Genomic DNA, 19,094 nt, shown 5'->3' with positions numbered 1-19,094 from the left:
CAGCGTGTCCTGAGAGTTTGCTTCACCCTTTAAGGGTGTAAGTGACATTCATACTAACATGCTACGGGGGGCGAGGAAACAGACGACTCACAGGTTTGGGAGAGAATTGCTGCCGTCCACCTGGGAAAACGCTGCTAACGGAGAGGGAAGGCTGGCTCTACAGCCTGAGGATTTGACATCACAGCATCGAATTTCAAATCCTGAGTTCTTTTCCTTCTCTGTAATTTTCTGGTAGCAAGAATAGACATGTGATATTACCTGATGAGTAAAAGGACCATGGTCATCTTATTCACATCTCACCCCAGGTTTAAACACGTTTGTCACTCACTTGTCCATATTTCAACGCACCTGCATCTATTTCACGGTAGCTCAGACACCAGCCAGTACATTAGGCGACTGCACCTTATTTTAAATAAGAGATCATTTTTCTGGTTGCAACTGACTTTGCATGTAATTACATATTCCGGCAAGCTGCTTTGGTGAACATGCCTTCACATGCACATCGCAGTGTTTTCCTCATGATTATCTGAAACGTGCAGGTTTCTGTGCTCATGTACTGACTTCTTCCATATAATTTTTTATAACTTTATACCGCTGGTGGTTGTTCCTACTGTTATTACCATCACTACCCCCTCAGCCTTCCGCAAACCCCTCTTGTATTACCTGCCCTCCTGTTTTCCTTTGTCCCTTTAGCTTTTGTCTCTCTTCATACTTTAGCTATCTTCATGAATTTGCATAAAGGACAGTGATCTTTTTTTTTTTTAATTTTTTTTAATGTTTATTTATTTTTGAGACAGAGAGAGACCGAGCATGAACGGGGGAGGGGCAGAGAGAGAGGGAGACAGAATCGGAAGCAGGCTCCAGGCTCTGAGCCATCAGCCCAGAGCCCGACGCGGGGCTCGAACTCACGGACCGCGAGATCGTGACCCGGGCTGAAGTCGGACGCTTAACCGACTGAGCCACCCAGGCGCCCCAAGGACAGTGATCTTTAAAAAGCTATTGATGCTTTGTACCTTCTCTGCCATTCGTTCGCTCTTTGACTCAGGGCACATTCACTGAGCACATACTATATGCGGGGCAGGCCCTGGGAATAAAATGGTGAACAGAGCCTGGCACGGTCTCTCTGAGATATTATGGGCGTCTGGAAGTGACAGATGGTATTAAAGAATCACAAATAATAAATGTTGAATCACCATCATCACTGTGCTAAGATATATCTTAGAATAAGAGGGTTTGGCCCAATTACAGGTTCACAGAAAGCTTCCTTAAGGAGGTGGCTACTGAACTGAGATTTGAAGGATGAGTAGAACGTACCTGATAAAGCAGAGAGAAGATGTGCCAAAGTCCTGTAGTGGCAGCAGTGGTGGGGCAGAGGGAACAATGTGAGGATACAGGGCATTCGTGAAAAACTGAAAGGAGGCCAAAAAGACCAGAAGGGAGAAAGTGAGGAAAAGTATGGTGGAAAATCAGGTTAAAAACTTAGCCATACTACTTAGGTCTGTATAAGCCAGTTAAATTTATAGTGGAGGGATGGATTCCAATTCTTTTAAAAAATTTTTTCATGTTTATTTTTAAGAGAGAGAAATAGAGCGCAAGCATGGGCAAGAGAGGGGCAGAAAGAGAGGGAGACACAGAATCCGAAGCAGGCTCCAGGCTCCGAGCTGTCAGCACAGAGCCCGATGCGGGGCTCAAACTCACGAATCATGAGATCATGACCTGAGCCGAAGTTGGACGCTCACCTGACTGAGCTACCCAGGTGCCCCAATGTTTGTTTACTTCTAAGAGAGAGAGAGAGAGAGAGAGAGAGAGAGAGAGCGTGAGCGAGCAAGAGACAGAGAGAGTGAGTGAGCACGGGGGAGGAGTAGAGACAGAGGGAAACATAGAATCCAAAGCAGACTCCAGGCTCTGAGCCATCAGCCCAGAACTCACAGAACTCGAGCCAGCTGGGCTCGAACTCACAGACCATGAGATCATCACCTGAGCAGAAGTTGGACACTCAACCGACTGAACCACCCAGGTGCCCCGATGGATTCCAATTCTGTAAGGACATGATTATATTCAGTGAATGTCTTCTTGAGGGGGAGAGGTGGGGTGCAATGTTCAAATTCCAAGGTGTCGTCATTGATTCCTAAGTCTGTGGTTGTTCCAAACAGATGGAGGCACAAAATTTCCCATAGCCAATAAATCTAGGTGTTTATCCCCTAGGTTAGTGTGACTAAAGCAGGTAAGATTAATTTCTTTTTTTAATTATGCTTTGAATTCAATCACTTAGGGTATCCTGGATTATAAAGAACATGGCGTGTGCTATTTGGCTAGTAAAAACTTTACTTTTGCATTTGGGGGGCAACATCAGACCCTGTTCCTTCTTAGGATCTCAGAACTCAGAAATCACATAATTTTTAAACTGGAAGATATCTGTGTAGGTCATTCCATTTATCTCCTCTTACTACATCTAGAAACAGTAATGTTTATTTATCTGCGCAAGGTGAGATCTCTCTTTTCATACAAAAAATTGCAAGAAGATTTTCTCTGAGAATGAAGATCTGGTATTAATAATTCTTCTAAATGTTCAGCACCAAACACTGTTTATATCTGTCCAATGTTCTCTTGCTTAGGAAGATAGCCAACAGCTTTCATATTACCGAGAATATTCTGGGGATTTGGGGGGCAGTTCTGATTAAGAGGTTGATATCATATGTAGAAGGACTGAGGCCAAAGATAGGCTCCAGAAGCATGAGAAAAAAATCTATCTACCAAGCCCTGAGATAAGGGATTGCCTTTTGGATTTAATTTATGTAGGTGAGCACCATAATTACAAAGAGTAAGGAACACATATGGAAAACATGAGATGATTATTGGATCTTAAAGAGCACTTGAAGCATTGGAAAGCAAGCTTGCAGAACAATTGGAAGGGTCTATAAAGCACCAGGAAGAGACAAAGACTGTAACTATCAACATGAAGCTTCGCTCACAAGAAAGACACACTCTTATACTTTTGAGAGGGTGAAGGTAAGTCAATATAACAAACAATAGATGAACTATTCAACACGATCATTCTAACCTCTTTGATGCAATTTTAAGTTTCTATGTGCTACTAGTAAGTTACAAATTCATTGAGAATGGAATATGTATCTGCATAAGAAAATTTAAAAAGATAAAACAGGGGTGCCTGGGTGGCTCAGTCGGTTAAGCGTCTGACTTTGGCTCAGGTCATGATCTCACAGTTCGTGGGTTCGAGCCCCACGTTGGGCTCTGTGCTGACAGCTCAGAGCCTGGAGCCTGTTTCGGATTCTGTGTCTCCCTCTCTCTGTCTCTGCCCCTCCCCTGCTCACGCTCTGTCTGTCTCAAAAATAAATAAACATTAAAAAAAATTAAAAAGATAAAACAGCAACAGGTTAATGTATTTGCATGATTTGGTCACAAACTAACCTCTTTGGTGTTTAGGAGAACAAACACCGGGTTGCCCTTTCCTGCAATTGATCTGACCTTTGGCTTTCCCTGAGGCATTTCCTCATCCAAAGGGTGGCATCCTGGCTCCTCAGGACAGTGGTTTGTAAATGACAAGCCTCTGAGCCCCACGCAAAATGTATTTGAAGATAAATTCTCCACATATAAACACACCAACAGACAGATACGGGTCCCTTTTAATTTTCTTCAATTCTTCTGGAAAAAAGAGAAAACTATGGAAATCACTCACTTGAAACCCACTCTGCCATGAGAATGACGACAATGAATAGGAGTATGAAATTAAGTGACCAGTTATGGGATGTGGTCAGTTACTGATGCAGAAGTTCAGATCAGAGGATGTTTGTCCTAAAACGGATGAATTAGTGAAAATTTGCTGATTACTAATGTTGCTGAAACTCTTCTCAGTGCCTTCCATAAACCACGTCATTCAATCTTAGGATGGCTTTACAAGGGTCACTGCACCCATTTCACACCGGAGCTCAAAGAGTCTGAGTGCCCAAGGTTACAAGTAAGTAAGAGATAGGGCCAGGTTCAAACTCAGGCAGTGTGACCTATCATAGAAGGGCTTCCCGGTTCCATCTTAGATCTTCCAGCCTCTGGCCTGGATGATCACCGGTCTTCTTAGAAATAGTTATGTCACCCTGAGCAACCCAAGACCCGAGGTGAAAATGTGTAGAAATAGTAGCCCAGCTGTAATGTTTGAAGCTCTACTAAATATTTAGTTATACTATGCTCTAGATTTTAGTTAGCGGTTTTTGTTTTTCCCTTTAAAAGTAGTACTGTAATAAAATTACCATAAGTCCTTTTTTTCAAAAGGGATCCTTGGTCCTCTGCAGGCAATAACAAGCTAAATTATTTCATAACAATAACAAAGTTCAAAACCACAGAGCACAAAAAAGCAGCAGAAAGACTCAGCTCACTGGCTTTAGAACTGTAAGAGACCTCGGAAGCTATTTAGCCAAGAGGAAGAAGTGAAGTGACTTCTACGAGAAGTGAAATGACTCACCACAAAGGCACAAGGCACGGTAATCTTGTAGTTAGCTAGCCAGCATCGGAAGCCTGTTTCTTTGGACCTCAATGCTCTTGCTACGAGTGGTATCACCGAGGCCAGATGCAATGTCGTTCATTCTGTATCAAACTGAATGGCATATACTATATATTTTTACATTATTCTTGCTGGACCAGACCCTTCTGATTTTGAATGGATCCATGGGAGTAACTAAGAGATAAATCAAGCCTTTCAGTTTATTTGGAAGCATATAGCCTTCAATAAGGTACAAGATAAATATTTTTCACCACAAAATAGTGTCAGTGACCACTTTCTCTAATTAGGCACGGTGGTCTTCTAACCTCTACGCACACACTTGATTTTCAAGATTTCAGTTTCACTTAGAGAAGACCAGCAGAGATCAGGTTATGTTTAAAAGAATGACTCTACTTTTACAGATACAAAAGTGAAATAATGAACAGGTAGAAATGAGCACCTGGGAGGAGATCATTTCCCTCTTTTATGTAAATACTCTCAGGACATTTCTAATACTTGGAGTCATTATTCTTTAAAAACAAACAAAGAAAACCTCAACTATCCAACCTGTACCATATATTTAAATTTAAAACAAATTAAATATTTTTAAAATCTGTTTTTCTTTGCTGTGTCTTTAAATGGAAGCAGCTATAAAAATAATTATTTCCTTTTTTTACAATGTTTATTTATTTTTGAGAGAGACAGAGCATGAGTGGGGGAGGGGCAGAGAAAGAGGACACAGACTCAGAAAGAAAGGAGACACAGACTCAGAAGCAGGCTCCAGGCTCTGAGCTGTCAGTACAGAGCCTGATGCAGGGCTCGAACTCACAAACCGTGAGATCATGACCTGAGCCGAAGTCGGACGCTTAGCCGACTGAGACACCCAGGTGCCTCTTGCTTTCCAGTACAATATCAAAGTGGTCACTGGAGTTAGGAACCCCTTGTCATCACCACCAATTTCTGGTTCTTTGTCTTTAGTTAGAATTTTCATATTTAGGGAAAAGATCCCTTATAGTTAATAGTGGTATATATGTCACAATATATAAATCATGCTGGTGGAGTGAATGTGCGTAGTTGTATCCAAGTTACCTAACTCAAGCATTGTTTACCATATAATGAATATCACAGACTGAAACTTAACATTTTGGCATGATTGGCAAGGGGCAACTTTAGTTATATAATTCCTTTACTGTAACTACTTTCAATATCAGTTTCATTTTTTATTCATTACTTTTCCATATACCTATATAGACTTTAATGATAACCAAATTACTATCTTTTTTTTAAGTTTATTTATTTATTTTCAGAGGGAGAGAAAGAACAGGGGAGAGGTAGAGAGTGAGGGAGAGAGAGAATCCCAAGCAGACATCGCACTGTCAGTGCAGAGCCCGACGTGGGGCTTGAACTTACGAACAGTGAAATCATGACCTGAGCCAAAGTCAAGAGTTGGACACGTAACCGACTAAGCCACCCAGGTGCCCTACTATCTGTTTTTATTTTCTTGTATATCTTACTGTTAATGTTAATTTTTCTAGGATCATTTTTGTCTCTTGTTTTTGAGCAACTTTCTAAACACAATTGTAAGCGCAAGACAATAAATTACATTTTTCTCTGTTGAAGTCTTCTATTCTGAACACAATTTCTAACTTTTGCTACAAATAATGATATGAAAGGCTCAGAGAGCTGTACTGCATTTTATTAACCCTAGAACTCTTCTCTGATATTTGTGTCATTATTTCCTAAAAATGAAGTGAAATGAAAGAAGTCTGTGTAATTAGAGGGTTTAGATATTAGATTCTCAGTTTTTCAGCATATTAGGAAGAGACTGAAGAAGACAGAATCTCTTTCTCTCCCCTGCTTCCTTTCTCCCTACGCATGCATGCGCACACACACACACACACACACACGTACACACACACTGCAGACAATGGACTTCTTTCAACTATATGTTGTATGCCAAATCTGCTTCCAAAAGGGATTTCTAAATAGCCATGCATTTTTGGAAAATTAATGTCGCAAATATAGAGTTCACATTCATTTAAAAATATTCTTGGATCACAAAAAAATATAATCTTTAACTTTACAGCATAAAGCGATTATGTAACACAAGGCACATCTGTGTTTTACTAGTCATTTTACGTGCCGCTTTTTACTTTTAATATCTAGAAAAACAACGTGCCTTCTTGGATTCTTGTTTTAGATATAGAGCTTAATGGGGCTTTGTTCCACTTTCTAACTTATTTTTCTGATCTGAAAAATGTGGCCAAACAGTTGTGACGGGGCATGAGACGACTCCTGTCCAGACACTGAAGGTTCAAATTATACTGTGTCTGCCTCTCTGATGAACTGATAAATGAGGACCCGGTCAGATACATTACACTAACACAATTTCCCAAAATATCCAGACATGGCTTAGACACACAGAGGCAAATCCAAGATCAGCCTTCCCTTCCCAACCATGTTTACGGAACACTGGACGCGTGGGTCCTTCTTTTTGGAGTCATCAGGCAAGAGAGAATGTATCTTGACAACTGGGAACTGTTGTCAGGATGCGACAACACAATCTGGGTTCCTTAGAAGCAGCTGACCAGTGGGTGCATGCAGAGGACCCGGGGTCTGCGTGCAATTACGAGGCCAGGGGGAGAGGGAGAGGCACTCACAGTTGTGGCAGGTGGCTCCACTATACCCCGTCTCCTCGCAAGCGCACTGGAAGCTGTGCCATGTTTGCGAGCACTTCCCGCCATGCTCACAGTGATTGGGCACACATCTGTCAGAGAAAGAGACAAACCGAAATGAACCAACACACGAATGAGATTTACGAGTGGCCAAATTCCAAGCCGTCTGGGCAATATATCATTTCAATGCCAGGTTGACTTACCCAGGCAATTAATCCTTGTTAGTTTAAGCAGATTAATATGATCCATGATGGAAGGCGCCAGGCGCACAAAAGATGATGTATCACAAGCCTGGTGTTTCCCATTTTTTGAGTAAACAGTAGAAATTAACAAACAGTGGAGAGACTCATTTGCATAGCACAGATTCATTTTATTTTGCCTTTGCACACAAAAAAAGTCACTTAGCTGGATTTCCTCCTGGTGAAAGGTAGGTTAGCCATCTTGTTTCCTGTCTTCTTCTTTATCAAGGCCAATACCAAGTCAGAAAGGGGTGACACTGAGTTTTTCATAGCAGTTTGAGTTTTTGAAATGCCATGGCAACAGCAAGAAAAGACTGCTAACTCTTCTGTACTTCTCCCCCTGTGTCCAGCTGGTGAATGAAAGCCACGTATCCAAAACATCAAGCATAATATAGGGGAAAACGTGGGTTTCATGTTGAAATCTTTGTCTTTCTATTTATGATAGAGCCAGATGTGGCTACGTAAGTTAACCTTTTACTTTTAATGTTTATTTATTTTTTTGAGAGAGAGAGAGCACAAGTGGGGTAGGCGTAGAGAGAGGGGGAGACACAGAATCGAAAACAGGCTCCAGGCTCCGAGCTGTCAGCACAGAACCTGACTAGGGCTCGAACTCACAGACCACAAGATCATGACCTGAGCTGAAGTCGGACGCTTAACCGACTGAGCCACCCAGGCGCCCCTAACCTTTCTTAATATCAATTTCTCTTTTGAAATACGGAGTAATTTTACCTACCCTATAAGTAGCTGTAAGGTATGGAGGTAATACACATAGACTAGATAACTAACAGGCAGGAAATAGAGGGACAGCATAGGGGAGCTACGAATATTTGGACTGCAACGTCGAGGGCATAATTTGCTAGCTTGCCTGTATTCTCACTACAGTGAGGTTGAAATCTGTTCAGAAACACTCCTGTTTCAGTAGCAGACTCTTTACTTCCTCCTGGTCCTACTGCCTTATTCTTCCCACCAATTCTTTTCTTCAACTTCCTGAAAACCTGATTCTTTGTAATTCTGGTTAAGATGCTCACAGATAACAAAGGCATTACTCCGCATTACCATTCACAAAAGATTTCAAGATTTTAATAAGAAACTGTCTAAAACGGAAATGTCTACCCAGGTTAAAACAATAGAATCTATCATAGTGGATCACAGGCAATGGACTGAGAGGGACCCACACTGCATGGGACCCCTGAGTCATAATGCCCTGGTAGCTTCCTGCTGTGAAATTTGATAGGGCTGGTCTCAGAGACAGCATTCTTCATCCCCCCATTCTTGATTTACCCTCAGTCATGCCTAAACCCACAGCAGGCATAATTCCATCTGGCATTGAACCTCCCATTCTTATGTAGGAACGTGGTCCCCTACAACTTTTTGCAAACCTTTAGTGACGCAACACACATTCACTGAACACTTGCTATGTGCATAGCGCATGGGAATAGAAGGCAAGTAAGATTTCAAGAACTCACAGCCTATAAAAGTAAATATATTGTATATATGAAAACTATAATGTAAGATGGAAATGAAAAGTGCCATAGTGCAGGGGCAAATGATGCATGATGGAGTTTCACATGAGGGATCATATGTAGATCTGGGGCACAATTTAAAGCTTTTAGGTAGAGCCTCAATGAACAGACAAGATTATAAGAGAACTGAGAGAAAGAGCATTGCTGGGGGAAAATACAACAGAAGCAAAAAATGCTGGATTATCATGGGGGAAGGGTGGGTGTGGAAAATTCAGTCTACCTTAAAAGGCACTTGTATTTCATACGAATTTGGGCTTGGTGTTTTCAAGGCTTTAAGGAGGGTCCTTCTCCAAAGACCTTATGACCTAGGTGGAGGTGGGGAATAGGATTCACACAAAATACAACGCCAGGCAGAATTTAGTGAATACAAAAGGAATCGGAAATGCTATAGAAATACGGACATTAGAGTAGCTATGGGTAGAATATAAATAAATATGAAGTTTAAAGCATTTCGCTGCATTTTCATAATAACATGTTGAAAATTTTCCCAGCAGAGAGTGAGAAAGCGATGACACAGACAGAGAATCGTGCCCTCCTGTACCCTCGCAGGCACCGAGGCATGGCATGGGCCTCTGCAGAGGCCCTGATTCTCCAGATCATGAGAGAAAGCAATGGGATAGACACTCAAAAATTATGAAAAACGAAAGAAACATCCTTGGTACTTAATTTTGGAATTCAGTGTGTATATGGCTTTGTGTGGTATATTTACTTTCTAAATGGTTGTGGGTTAATATTAGCTCAGTCTAATAGTGAAAGTAATTTACATCAGCTCATTATATCAATTAATTCAGGAGGAAGTGATGCAGAAGTGTACTGAGTTGCAAAGCAAAGCCAGCTCGGAATCTCAATGTGCTCTAAATAACGCACAAAGCAGAGAAGCCACCTCTCAATGATAAAAAAGACTACCATGTACTTAAACACACACGCGAAGTGTATAACCATCAAGTGAGATTGACTGAATGCTCCTAAAATTCAGTATTAAAGATTTCTTTAAAAGTGGTCTCTTATTTAAATGGGGTTTTAATATCTCATTTGGTAATGTCTGTTCCTTATAACTTGCATTTTTTAAACAGATAGTATCCTTTTGCTGGTACTGGCATTTAGTTCTTTTCTTTTTTTTTTTAAAGAAAAAACATTAAGTTTTATTTATTTTGAGAGAGAGAGGGAGAGGAGGAGAAAGAGAGCGCACAGGCTAGGGAGGAGCAGAGAGAAGGAGAGACAGAATCCCCAAGCGAGCTCCACCCCAAGGAGTCATCAGCACAGAGCCCTACACAGGGCTCCAACTGTGAGATGGTGACCTGAGCGGAGATCCAGAGTCAGATGCTTAACCGACTGAGCCACCCAGGCACCCCTGGCATTTAGTTCTTGATGGTGAGAGATGTTTTATTTCCAAACAAATTGACTCAAATACAATTTCAAACCCTAATACTTTACCACTATATTTAAAACAAAAATGTTAGGGCCAGTCACCAAGCAAAACAAAATATGAATTAAACTAGTCTCCCACTTCCTGACTGTTTATTTCTTCTCCCATGCTCCCACAAGACCATTTGCAGAGGTCCTATGCACCATTATCACATTGGTTAGTAATTGTTTGAACATCTTGTCTCTTGTAAACCGTGAGATTCTGCAGTTAGGGATTTTCATCTTATGACTCAGCATGATGAGGTGCCTCATCTACCCAGAAAATGCCTGCTGGCCACTGACCGAAGTAACGGACGATGGTGCCGAATGTGAAGTTACACCGAGGGACAGAAGTAAGTTTGGAGGAAACGTCTCTTTTACTGGGAGAACTGCGGATTGGTGTTATGTATGATTTTAGTCTTACATCCAGACTCTTGCTTGAGGTAACTGTTACATGTAGAGTTTGTTTCATGGCTTGTCCTAGGTTGGAAGTTTGATTTGCATCAAATGAGAGTCCCAGTGGCTCCACTGTGGTTACGGGACAGCTACTTGGGGGCAGTATCAGGACCCTGCATGGGACAAGTTGGCGAGTGTCAATTTGCTGTGATCAAAGGGCTCCAGAGGAAGTGATGCATCCAATTATCTCTGTCCCCGAGACTCTTCCAGCTTGAATCATCCCTCCAGTCGTAGCAATGCTTTCCAAAATGCTTCAGAAGCAGAAGGCATTTTTTTTTCAAATAAAAGTGACTTATACCACGATATGGAAAACAAACAAAAGCTAACCTTTGAAACTTGAAATGTATAACGATTACTTACTCTAAAATCCATCACTACGGACGAAGTGGCTGTTTGGATGGATGCAACAATCCTGTCTAGGGTTATGGATGACAGTTGTAGTTTTATTTCGCCCTGAGTATCTCTTTTATTTCTACACTCGATTTTAATGGCAAAGCATTGAGAAAAAATGGTATTCGCAGATAGAAGAAACTGCATATGGTTCCAGGTTTGTTTGTCACGGCTCCCTTCTGTGGATACTACTTTAACAGAGACAGCAGAAGAAAGTTGATTTCAAATCGAAAAGAATGTCAATCTGACAGCATCATGGAATGCAATGGTAGTCTTCAAAGGACTTCGAAAGTGTTTTCTTTTCTTTTTCTACGGTGCTTAATAGTTATTATTAAGAACCCAATATAAAAACCACACAGTGGTTTTCTGAAATGTGTTCACACAATACCAATTAATGATTAACGGTGGAGGGTTTTTCAGAATGGCTTGCTGTTACTAACATCCTGAACTACCGGTACACAAAAGTTCTCAAATGTTCGTGCATATAGGAGTCACTTGAAAATCTGGTTACAATGAAAATCCTGATTTCTTAAGTCTGGGATGGAGTCTGAGATCCTGTCTTTCTAACCTGCTTTCCAGGGCTGCTCAGGCAGGTAGTCAGAGGATCTCACTGTGAATTAAAAAACTCGAGGGCATTTAGTCCCTCCTCCCTAGGGGCTCAAGGAAGAATCTGGAGGAGGAGAGAAGAAGCAGCCCCAGGAGGGAGGGCGTGGGGGAGAGACAGCAAGTGGGAGAGGCCAATTTGATATTTCAGGCCACTTGTCCACTCAGAGTAACAACATAATCATCTCCTAATCTCATGTAGTCGGTTTAATCATTTCAGAACCCGAGTTTAGACCCCATATGACTCCTAGAAAGTGATCACTGAATATAAAGGCAGTTTCATTTGACCTGAAAATTAAGTTCCGCATTCTCCTTCTGTGTCAGCTGAGATCCCCCACCTGCTTAGTTATGGGACAGGGGCCAGTTCTGCAGTATGTCATTTGCTTTCAGATTAGTACAAATTTTATCCCGGGACATTATATATGCCTTGTTCTAGACTTCAGAAAAGAAAACTTCAGGTCAGGGTATAGGTTATTTTGTGAACTACTGGAAAATATTTAGAGCGATTTACAAATTGCCATCCCAGTGTAAATTACCTCTTGAATTTTATTTTTTTCTTTCATCTTGGTGCAGAATTTCATATCTGTTCATCAAGACAGGCAATTCGTTTAGAAAGTGTGCTTGCTGAAATGCTGTTTTTTATACTCCTGGCTCTCAGAGCTATTTCCACAATCATGGCAGAGTTTTCTTCTGCATTACCTTTAATATTGATCTCAACAATATTTTAGTACTTGTATTTTCACACTAATTAGATTTCAATTTTAGTTGAAGGCATACTCTCTGTGGAGTATATATCACTGCCTTACATTTTTCCCTGTTCAAACTGAAATTATATAGAGAAGTAATCATAATTCCAGCAACTAATTTAGTATTTCATTGCTACATAACTTAATTTTATAGCTGTACGACCAGAAAACCTAATGTTATATTGATGGTGCTACTTCAACAAGCATTTATTTATGGAAATATTTAAATGTAGAGATATTTATTATGCCTCCTACATTATGCCCAAAGTTTCCATTAAGAATAATCAAGCATATTTGGTCCGCATCTTTCCAACAATTACACGTTTCTAGACTAGCCATATCCATCAATTGTAGCCTTACTGTAGAAGCACCTTAAAAATCATTTCTATTGTAATCAACCTGAGTCCACTTTATTTTACTTTGTTAATTTACTTTGAGTTATAATTTTACAACGTATTCTGCAATGATTTATGAATAAAACGTCTTTTAAGAGATCACAGGCTCACACGAAGAGAGACCAGTAAGATCATTAGTTCCTTCACCTTCCAGGTCCATTTGTATTCAACCTAGGTAAAGAGCAGTAAGCTCTTTTTAATGAGTCAGGACACTCTAAAACAAACTCTGGGGAAACAAAGAATAAAGGCAGTTTCATCCTCAAGAAATTGTATTTATTCATCACAATGTAATTGGCAAGTCAGGTCTCTATCTATGTCTGATATTAAAAATATTGGTACCGAATTAAGATAATATACCACTATTCTACGAGTATACTGAGATTTATGGAAAAGTTAATCTCTGAAGAAAGCACGGATTCAGATGAGCCCGAGAGGAGGAGGAGAAACTTTCTACATGGAGGGAGAGCCAAAGCTTGTACCAGCGTGAGTAAATACAAAACGTGGCCATAGATTAATGAATTGTTGAGTTTGGCCAGAGCAGAAAGCTTGCATCCACGTTGAGGATTACAGCAGAAAGTTGTGGATGTCTGGCCAACAGCCCTTTCCTCTTTCTTGCTTCCTATAGTAACTGTTATCTTGTTCAGGTATCTTCTGTCTTTCATGTGGCCATGTGCTTTTGAAGAGAGACTAGCCCAGTCTCCAGGAGACAAAAAGTAAAGAACCAGGCTTCTTAATGAGGTCATCGACCTCTAGTGCACATTGTTCTCCAAAATCTTTGACCCCCTGCTTTTACAGCAACAGAATTTGTGTCTTGACACAGAGCCATCCAGGTAAAGATACCATTTTCCAGGCTCCTTTTAACTTAGGGGGTCTGTGACTAAGCTTGATCGATGTATGCACTGTCTGGGTTAAGCCCCAAAAGGGAAAGGGCACGCGTTATTCTTGCTTTTCGGTTACTCCTGATCTCCTTCCTAAAATGACCCTAGGATGGTGAGACCTGGAACAGGCGTCTGTGAACACATGAGGACAAGAAGGGAAAATTTTAAGGAGTCTAGTTCCTGGATAACATACCAGCCCTGGACCATCTGCTCAAATGTTTCCTGTCCCCACCTTAACCGCGCTGCCTGTTAAGTGTTGACGTCCTCAGGGCTCGGTCCTGGGTTCTGCCTAGGGTGGCTCCAAGCTTCTATCGCTGGTTCAGACTTCCACGGAAAGCTTCAGACCTGTGTATCTGACCAGCTCCTCGACAGCAGCCCCTCGGACGTGTAAGAGGCATCACAAAGGAGGTCAGGGTACTCCCCCACCTTCTCACTCTCCCGTTCAATCTCGTCTCAGCTAATGGCACCACCAGGTACGTGGTCGCTCATCTCAGAAAACCCAAAGTTATTCTTCACAGCCTCCTTTCTACTGCTTCTACAGCAAACATCAGCAAAGCTTTGTGAATTAACATTCAAAAGCTTGCCCGAAACTTATCCACTTTCTGTGTTTCTACTCACTCATTTCAACCCACCATCACTTCTCCCTGGATCACAATGCCTCCCTACTCATCCGCCTGCCCTTTTCCATTCTTGCCTTGCTTTAAATTATTCTCATCGAAAGGCCAGAGTGAACTTCCGCATTATATCACACCACTCTTGAAAGCCTCTGATGGACTCTCGTCTCACCTGGGAAACGTTGGAGCACTGGTCCGTCTCTGCACAGTCCCCTCTGCCTGCTTCTCTGTGGCCATCATCTCCCGCTCTTCTTCCTCCCGCCATGTTCTCGGGACACCTGCCCTCCTTGGAGTCACCAGTGGCTCAAACTCTTTCCTTTACACCTTTACGCACACATTCCCTCTTTTCTAACGCGTATTTTTCCCTAGCCGTCACAGAAAAGGTTCTTTTGTTTTCCTCAGTTCTTACCTTCAGGGGTCTCCTCTGACCTTCCAATATGAAGTACTTACCACCACCAGACACTCTCTTTTTGATCTATCACAAGTTCTAATTAAATAGGCGTCGGTTTCTTTCCTGCCAGGCTTCTTTATGGAACTATGCTTTCCCTGATGGCAGGGACTATGTCTCTTGACCACTCTTTATCCATTGCCTAGAATTCTGTCTGGCATTGAGTAGGTACTCATTAAATAATTATTGACTGTATTTTGAATAAGTGAATTATCAGGCCACTTAGATAGTTTAAAATGGCTTTCAGTACCATTTTGATAGCATATGAATGCAGACATAGAGAATGTCTCAGACTGCTGCACTCTAAGTGAGTTGTGGATTATCTGGTCCATTTCTCTCAAATCTATCACATAAACATAATATCATTATACAAAAAGTCAAACTGTCTGGCCAAAGGATTTACATAATCTCCACCTATACCAGAATGCCATCTTATTTGTAGATGAAGGAAACACATATCCAACATAAGCCCTTTAATCTAAAAAATGAGTGAAGTCTTTATATATTGATATAACTATTAGAATGCAAACCCAAACTTGGCAAAGCCCAGTGGTCAAGCAAAGATAGTATTTTGACAAGTCAATCAATATCAAGAAATATCAAAATCAAGAAACATCAAAATAATAATAAAATAATGGCTAATGGAAGAATGAAACCCCATAAGTTTATAGGTTTCTTTTATTAAGAAAAGATAGCATGAATAACTTTTATAGGATACTGTAAAATGATTTTTTATGAATTTAGGGTGATTAAATATTTTTTAAAGTTTATTTTTATTTATACTGAGAGAGAGAGAGGAGAGAGACAGCAAGCAGGGGAGGGGCAGAGAGAGAGGGGGGACACAGAATCTGAAGCAGGCTCCAGGCTCCGAGCTGTCAGCACAGAGCCTGACATCGGAATTGAACTCCCAAACCATGAGATCATAACCTGAGCCAAAACTAGGAGCTGGATGCTTAACTGACTGAGCCACCCAGGCATCCCAGCATGATTAAATATTTTAAAGGAAGTGATATTATTAACAAAATTACCATGAAACCAATAGTGAAATTATTTTACAGTTTATACTTACAAAGTATAACAAGCCAAAGGCATACAGGCAGTTTCATCATTTAAAAAAAAAAAATGACATAAGTTTAACAAATTAGCAAAATGTGCACAAAAATATAATATTTGAAGTGCAATGTCTTTTTAATTGGTTCACCACTTGTTACAACCCCGAAATCAAACTGAAAACATCCCTTTAGATGGGCATCATTGCATTCTGATCTCCCAAATATTCGCTAATGAAGAACATTTAAAACGTCCTATTTTTAGCGTAGTCAGGTTTCAAAAATATCATACATGATGAAACCAGTATTCTAAAAAATAGAGACACATGGCTTCTAAAAGCCAATGTAGGATACATTCACTTAAAGAAAAAAAAAATATCCACCCAAGGCAGAAATGTGTGATTAATAGATCCCTGTTCTCCAGATATCAATAAGGCAATGTTTTCACTTATGCTACACACACACACACACACACACACACACACGCCAAATAAGATGAACTTTTTAAAAATGTGTATTCAAAACAAACAAAAAGCAGAATCAGACCTATAAACACAGAGAACAAAGTGATGGTTGCCAGAGGGAAGGGGGGTGGGGGGTGGGCAAAATGGCTGAAGGCAAGTGGGAGACACAGGATACTAGTTGTGGACTGAATGACTCATGGAATAAAAGGTACAGGGCAGGGAATACAGTCAACCGTATTGTAACAGTGTTGTTTGGTGACAGGTGGGAGCTACACGTGTAAGCAGAGCATATCATACAGAGAAGCGGACTCACTACGTCGTATACCGAAACTAATGTGTGTCAACTCTACTCAAAGTAACTAAGAACATGTCCATCCAATGTTGACCTTGTATCCAGGAGACTCAATAAGATTTGTCCCACGCCTCCTTCCAAAAAAGGAAAACACTAGTGGAGAACTGAACCAAGGAAGAGATTCCATTATTAGATAATTTATTAAATAAAGTCTCCTGTGACTTTGGAATACAGACTACTCAGGTATTTATTCCTAAGACACACGGACATTTGGTCCAAGACTTTGAAAACTAGATCTAATCTTGTCAAACCAGAGGATCTGATAAATTTTAAAACGATAGAGTCCTAAAGATTAGACGCTGCTCAAACACTCAAACACATTGCACTTGAGTGGAACAACTTAGTATCATCCATATAAGTTCTAATGTTTTCAAGTTAGCAGTCTAGAAATGAACTTAAAATCTCCCTACGAGAGGAAACTATTCATGTATATACAATCTTTAGAAGGAAATGTTGTCACCACTATAATTTAAAACAGCTGTGGATAGGGGCGCCTGGGTGGCGCAGTCGGTTAAGCGTCCGACTTCAGCCAGGTCACGATCTCACGGTCCGTGAGTTCGAGCCCCGCGTCAGGCTCTGGGCTGATGGCTCGGAGCCTGGAGCCTGTTTCCGATTCTGTGTCTCCCTCTCTCTCTGCCCCTCCCCCGTTCATGCTCTGTCTCTCTCTGTCCCAAAAATAAAATTAAAAAAAAAAAAAAAATAAAAAAAAAAAAAAAATAAAACAGCTGTGGATAGCAAAAAAAAACCAAAAAACAAAAAACAAAACCCTCAAATGAAGTACCTATTAGGGGAGAATCATTATAATAAAGCTTCTTTGCCACGCAGATTGTGTGTGTGGTCTCAGAAATATAATGTAATATCCACTTCTACTAACGGTGTTGAAGATCTTTTAATTTTTGCACTTAATAACCGATTATGATTATGATGATATGAAATGATCATAACGTGTGTGTGTGCATGTGTGTGCGTGTGTGCGCATTGTTGTTTTTTTTGTTGTTGTTGCTTTGTTCAGTTTTTTGTTTAATTCTAAAATTCACATCTGTTTGCTTCTGGGTTCAAAGAAAATTCAAAACCACTGAAATAGAATGGTAAAAGTTTAAAGCTAGAAAGAGTAATTGAGCTCCTGGTTTAATCCCCTTATTTCATAAATGAAGAAGCTAAAAACTGGAAATTGAGTGAAATTAGTGAGCTCAATCAAGGTCACAGAGCATATTTATGGCATAGTCTGGACTTGGGCACAGATGCTGGTCTAGAACTTTTTAAATACTACGTGATTGTCCTAAGTTACAATGGAGAATCATAGTTGCAAACTAGAGACCTTTAGGAAGTATGTAATATACAGATAAAGAATTCTTACCCCTGAAGAAACAGTCAAAGAAAAAACAGAGCATGTATTTTATTGTCTTCAAACTATTTGAGTGTCTGTCTGGGCACATCTTTTTCTAATGTCTGGTTCTTACACTTCCCTCCCTCCCTCCCTCCCTCCCTCCCTCCCTCCCTCCCTCCCTCCCTCCCTTCCTTCCTTTCTTTCCTTCTTTCTTCCCCTGAGTCCAAATAGGTGCACTATGTTCATGTAATTTTTTGTATTTCTACAAAGAAGAGAATAACATGAACATCTCTAACATTATTTTTACAGCTGATTCAAAACAAATTTTGTGGTAGCCAATTTAAGCAATTGCTATGGTCTTGTTATCCTCACTGTCTAACTTAGTATTTTTTTCTAGAAAACACGTTAGCATCTGTGGAAGGCAGTGTTTGGTAAATTGAACTGGTTAGAAATCTTTCTGTCAGAGGCAATTTGTGACAGATATTGTTTGCAAAGAGGCTGTATGTAGATTTTGGTTCTCTGAGGAGTAAAGAGAGGAGACATGCCCTAATGGAGGCGGGGCGGGGGGTGGGGGATTTTAAACTGTTTGTGGGAAGGCAGGCAATTATCCTTTAAGAAGCTAGAGGATTCTGGGTTAACAGTCCCATGACATACGATTTCATCTCATCTGGTCATTATTTCACTGTGTCACAACTGGATTCTATGTTTCGTTAGGTCAGCTGTCTCGGTAAGACCAGGATCAGCTCCTGAGACGTGGCAGGCCTTCAATAAATACATGTCGATGAATTACTGAATTCAAGAAACTCACACAAGGAACTTCTCCTCATCTATCATGCAAGTCCCAGCACAAGAATAATCAAAGAACTTTCAGGTTGTAAAAAGTTAAAAAAAACAAAAAACACACAAAAACACAAACCTGTTCTTAACACGGCCTTTGGAGATGCACATAATCGTGGCCAAACATACTAAACAGTTTTCCAAAGGTCTCACAGCTTGTTTTTGCCAGAGATGAAATTCTCAGATTGATACCTTTCATCAC

General features: G+C 40.6%; 1 protein-coding gene across 1 annotated transcript in view; it reads right to left on the bottom strand.

Annotated features, from left to right (window-relative positions):
* LOC109268887 (contactin associated protein 2) overlaps positions 1-19,094 on the bottom strand; it is a 1,595,009-nt gene that overhangs the window by 396,960 nt on the left and 1,178,955 nt on the right. The window contains exon 11 of the mRNA XM_053897072.1: positions 7,153-7,259. Coding sequence (XP_053753047.1) covers positions 7,153-7,259 — 107 coding nt within the window. The remainder of the gene's footprint in view (positions 1-7,152; positions 7,260-19,094) is intronic.

This window comes from Panthera pardus, unplaced genomic scaffold, assembly GCF_024362965.1.
Source record: "Panthera pardus isolate Hobbes unplaced genomic scaffold, ASM2436296v1 HiC_scaffold_8, whole genome shotgun sequence".
In the NCBI taxonomy this organism is placed as follows: Eukaryota; Metazoa; Chordata; class Mammalia; order Carnivora; family Felidae; genus Panthera; species Panthera pardus.
The sequence above is the reverse complement of the archived record's forward strand: the minus strand, read 5'-3'. Positions and strand labels throughout refer to the sequence as shown.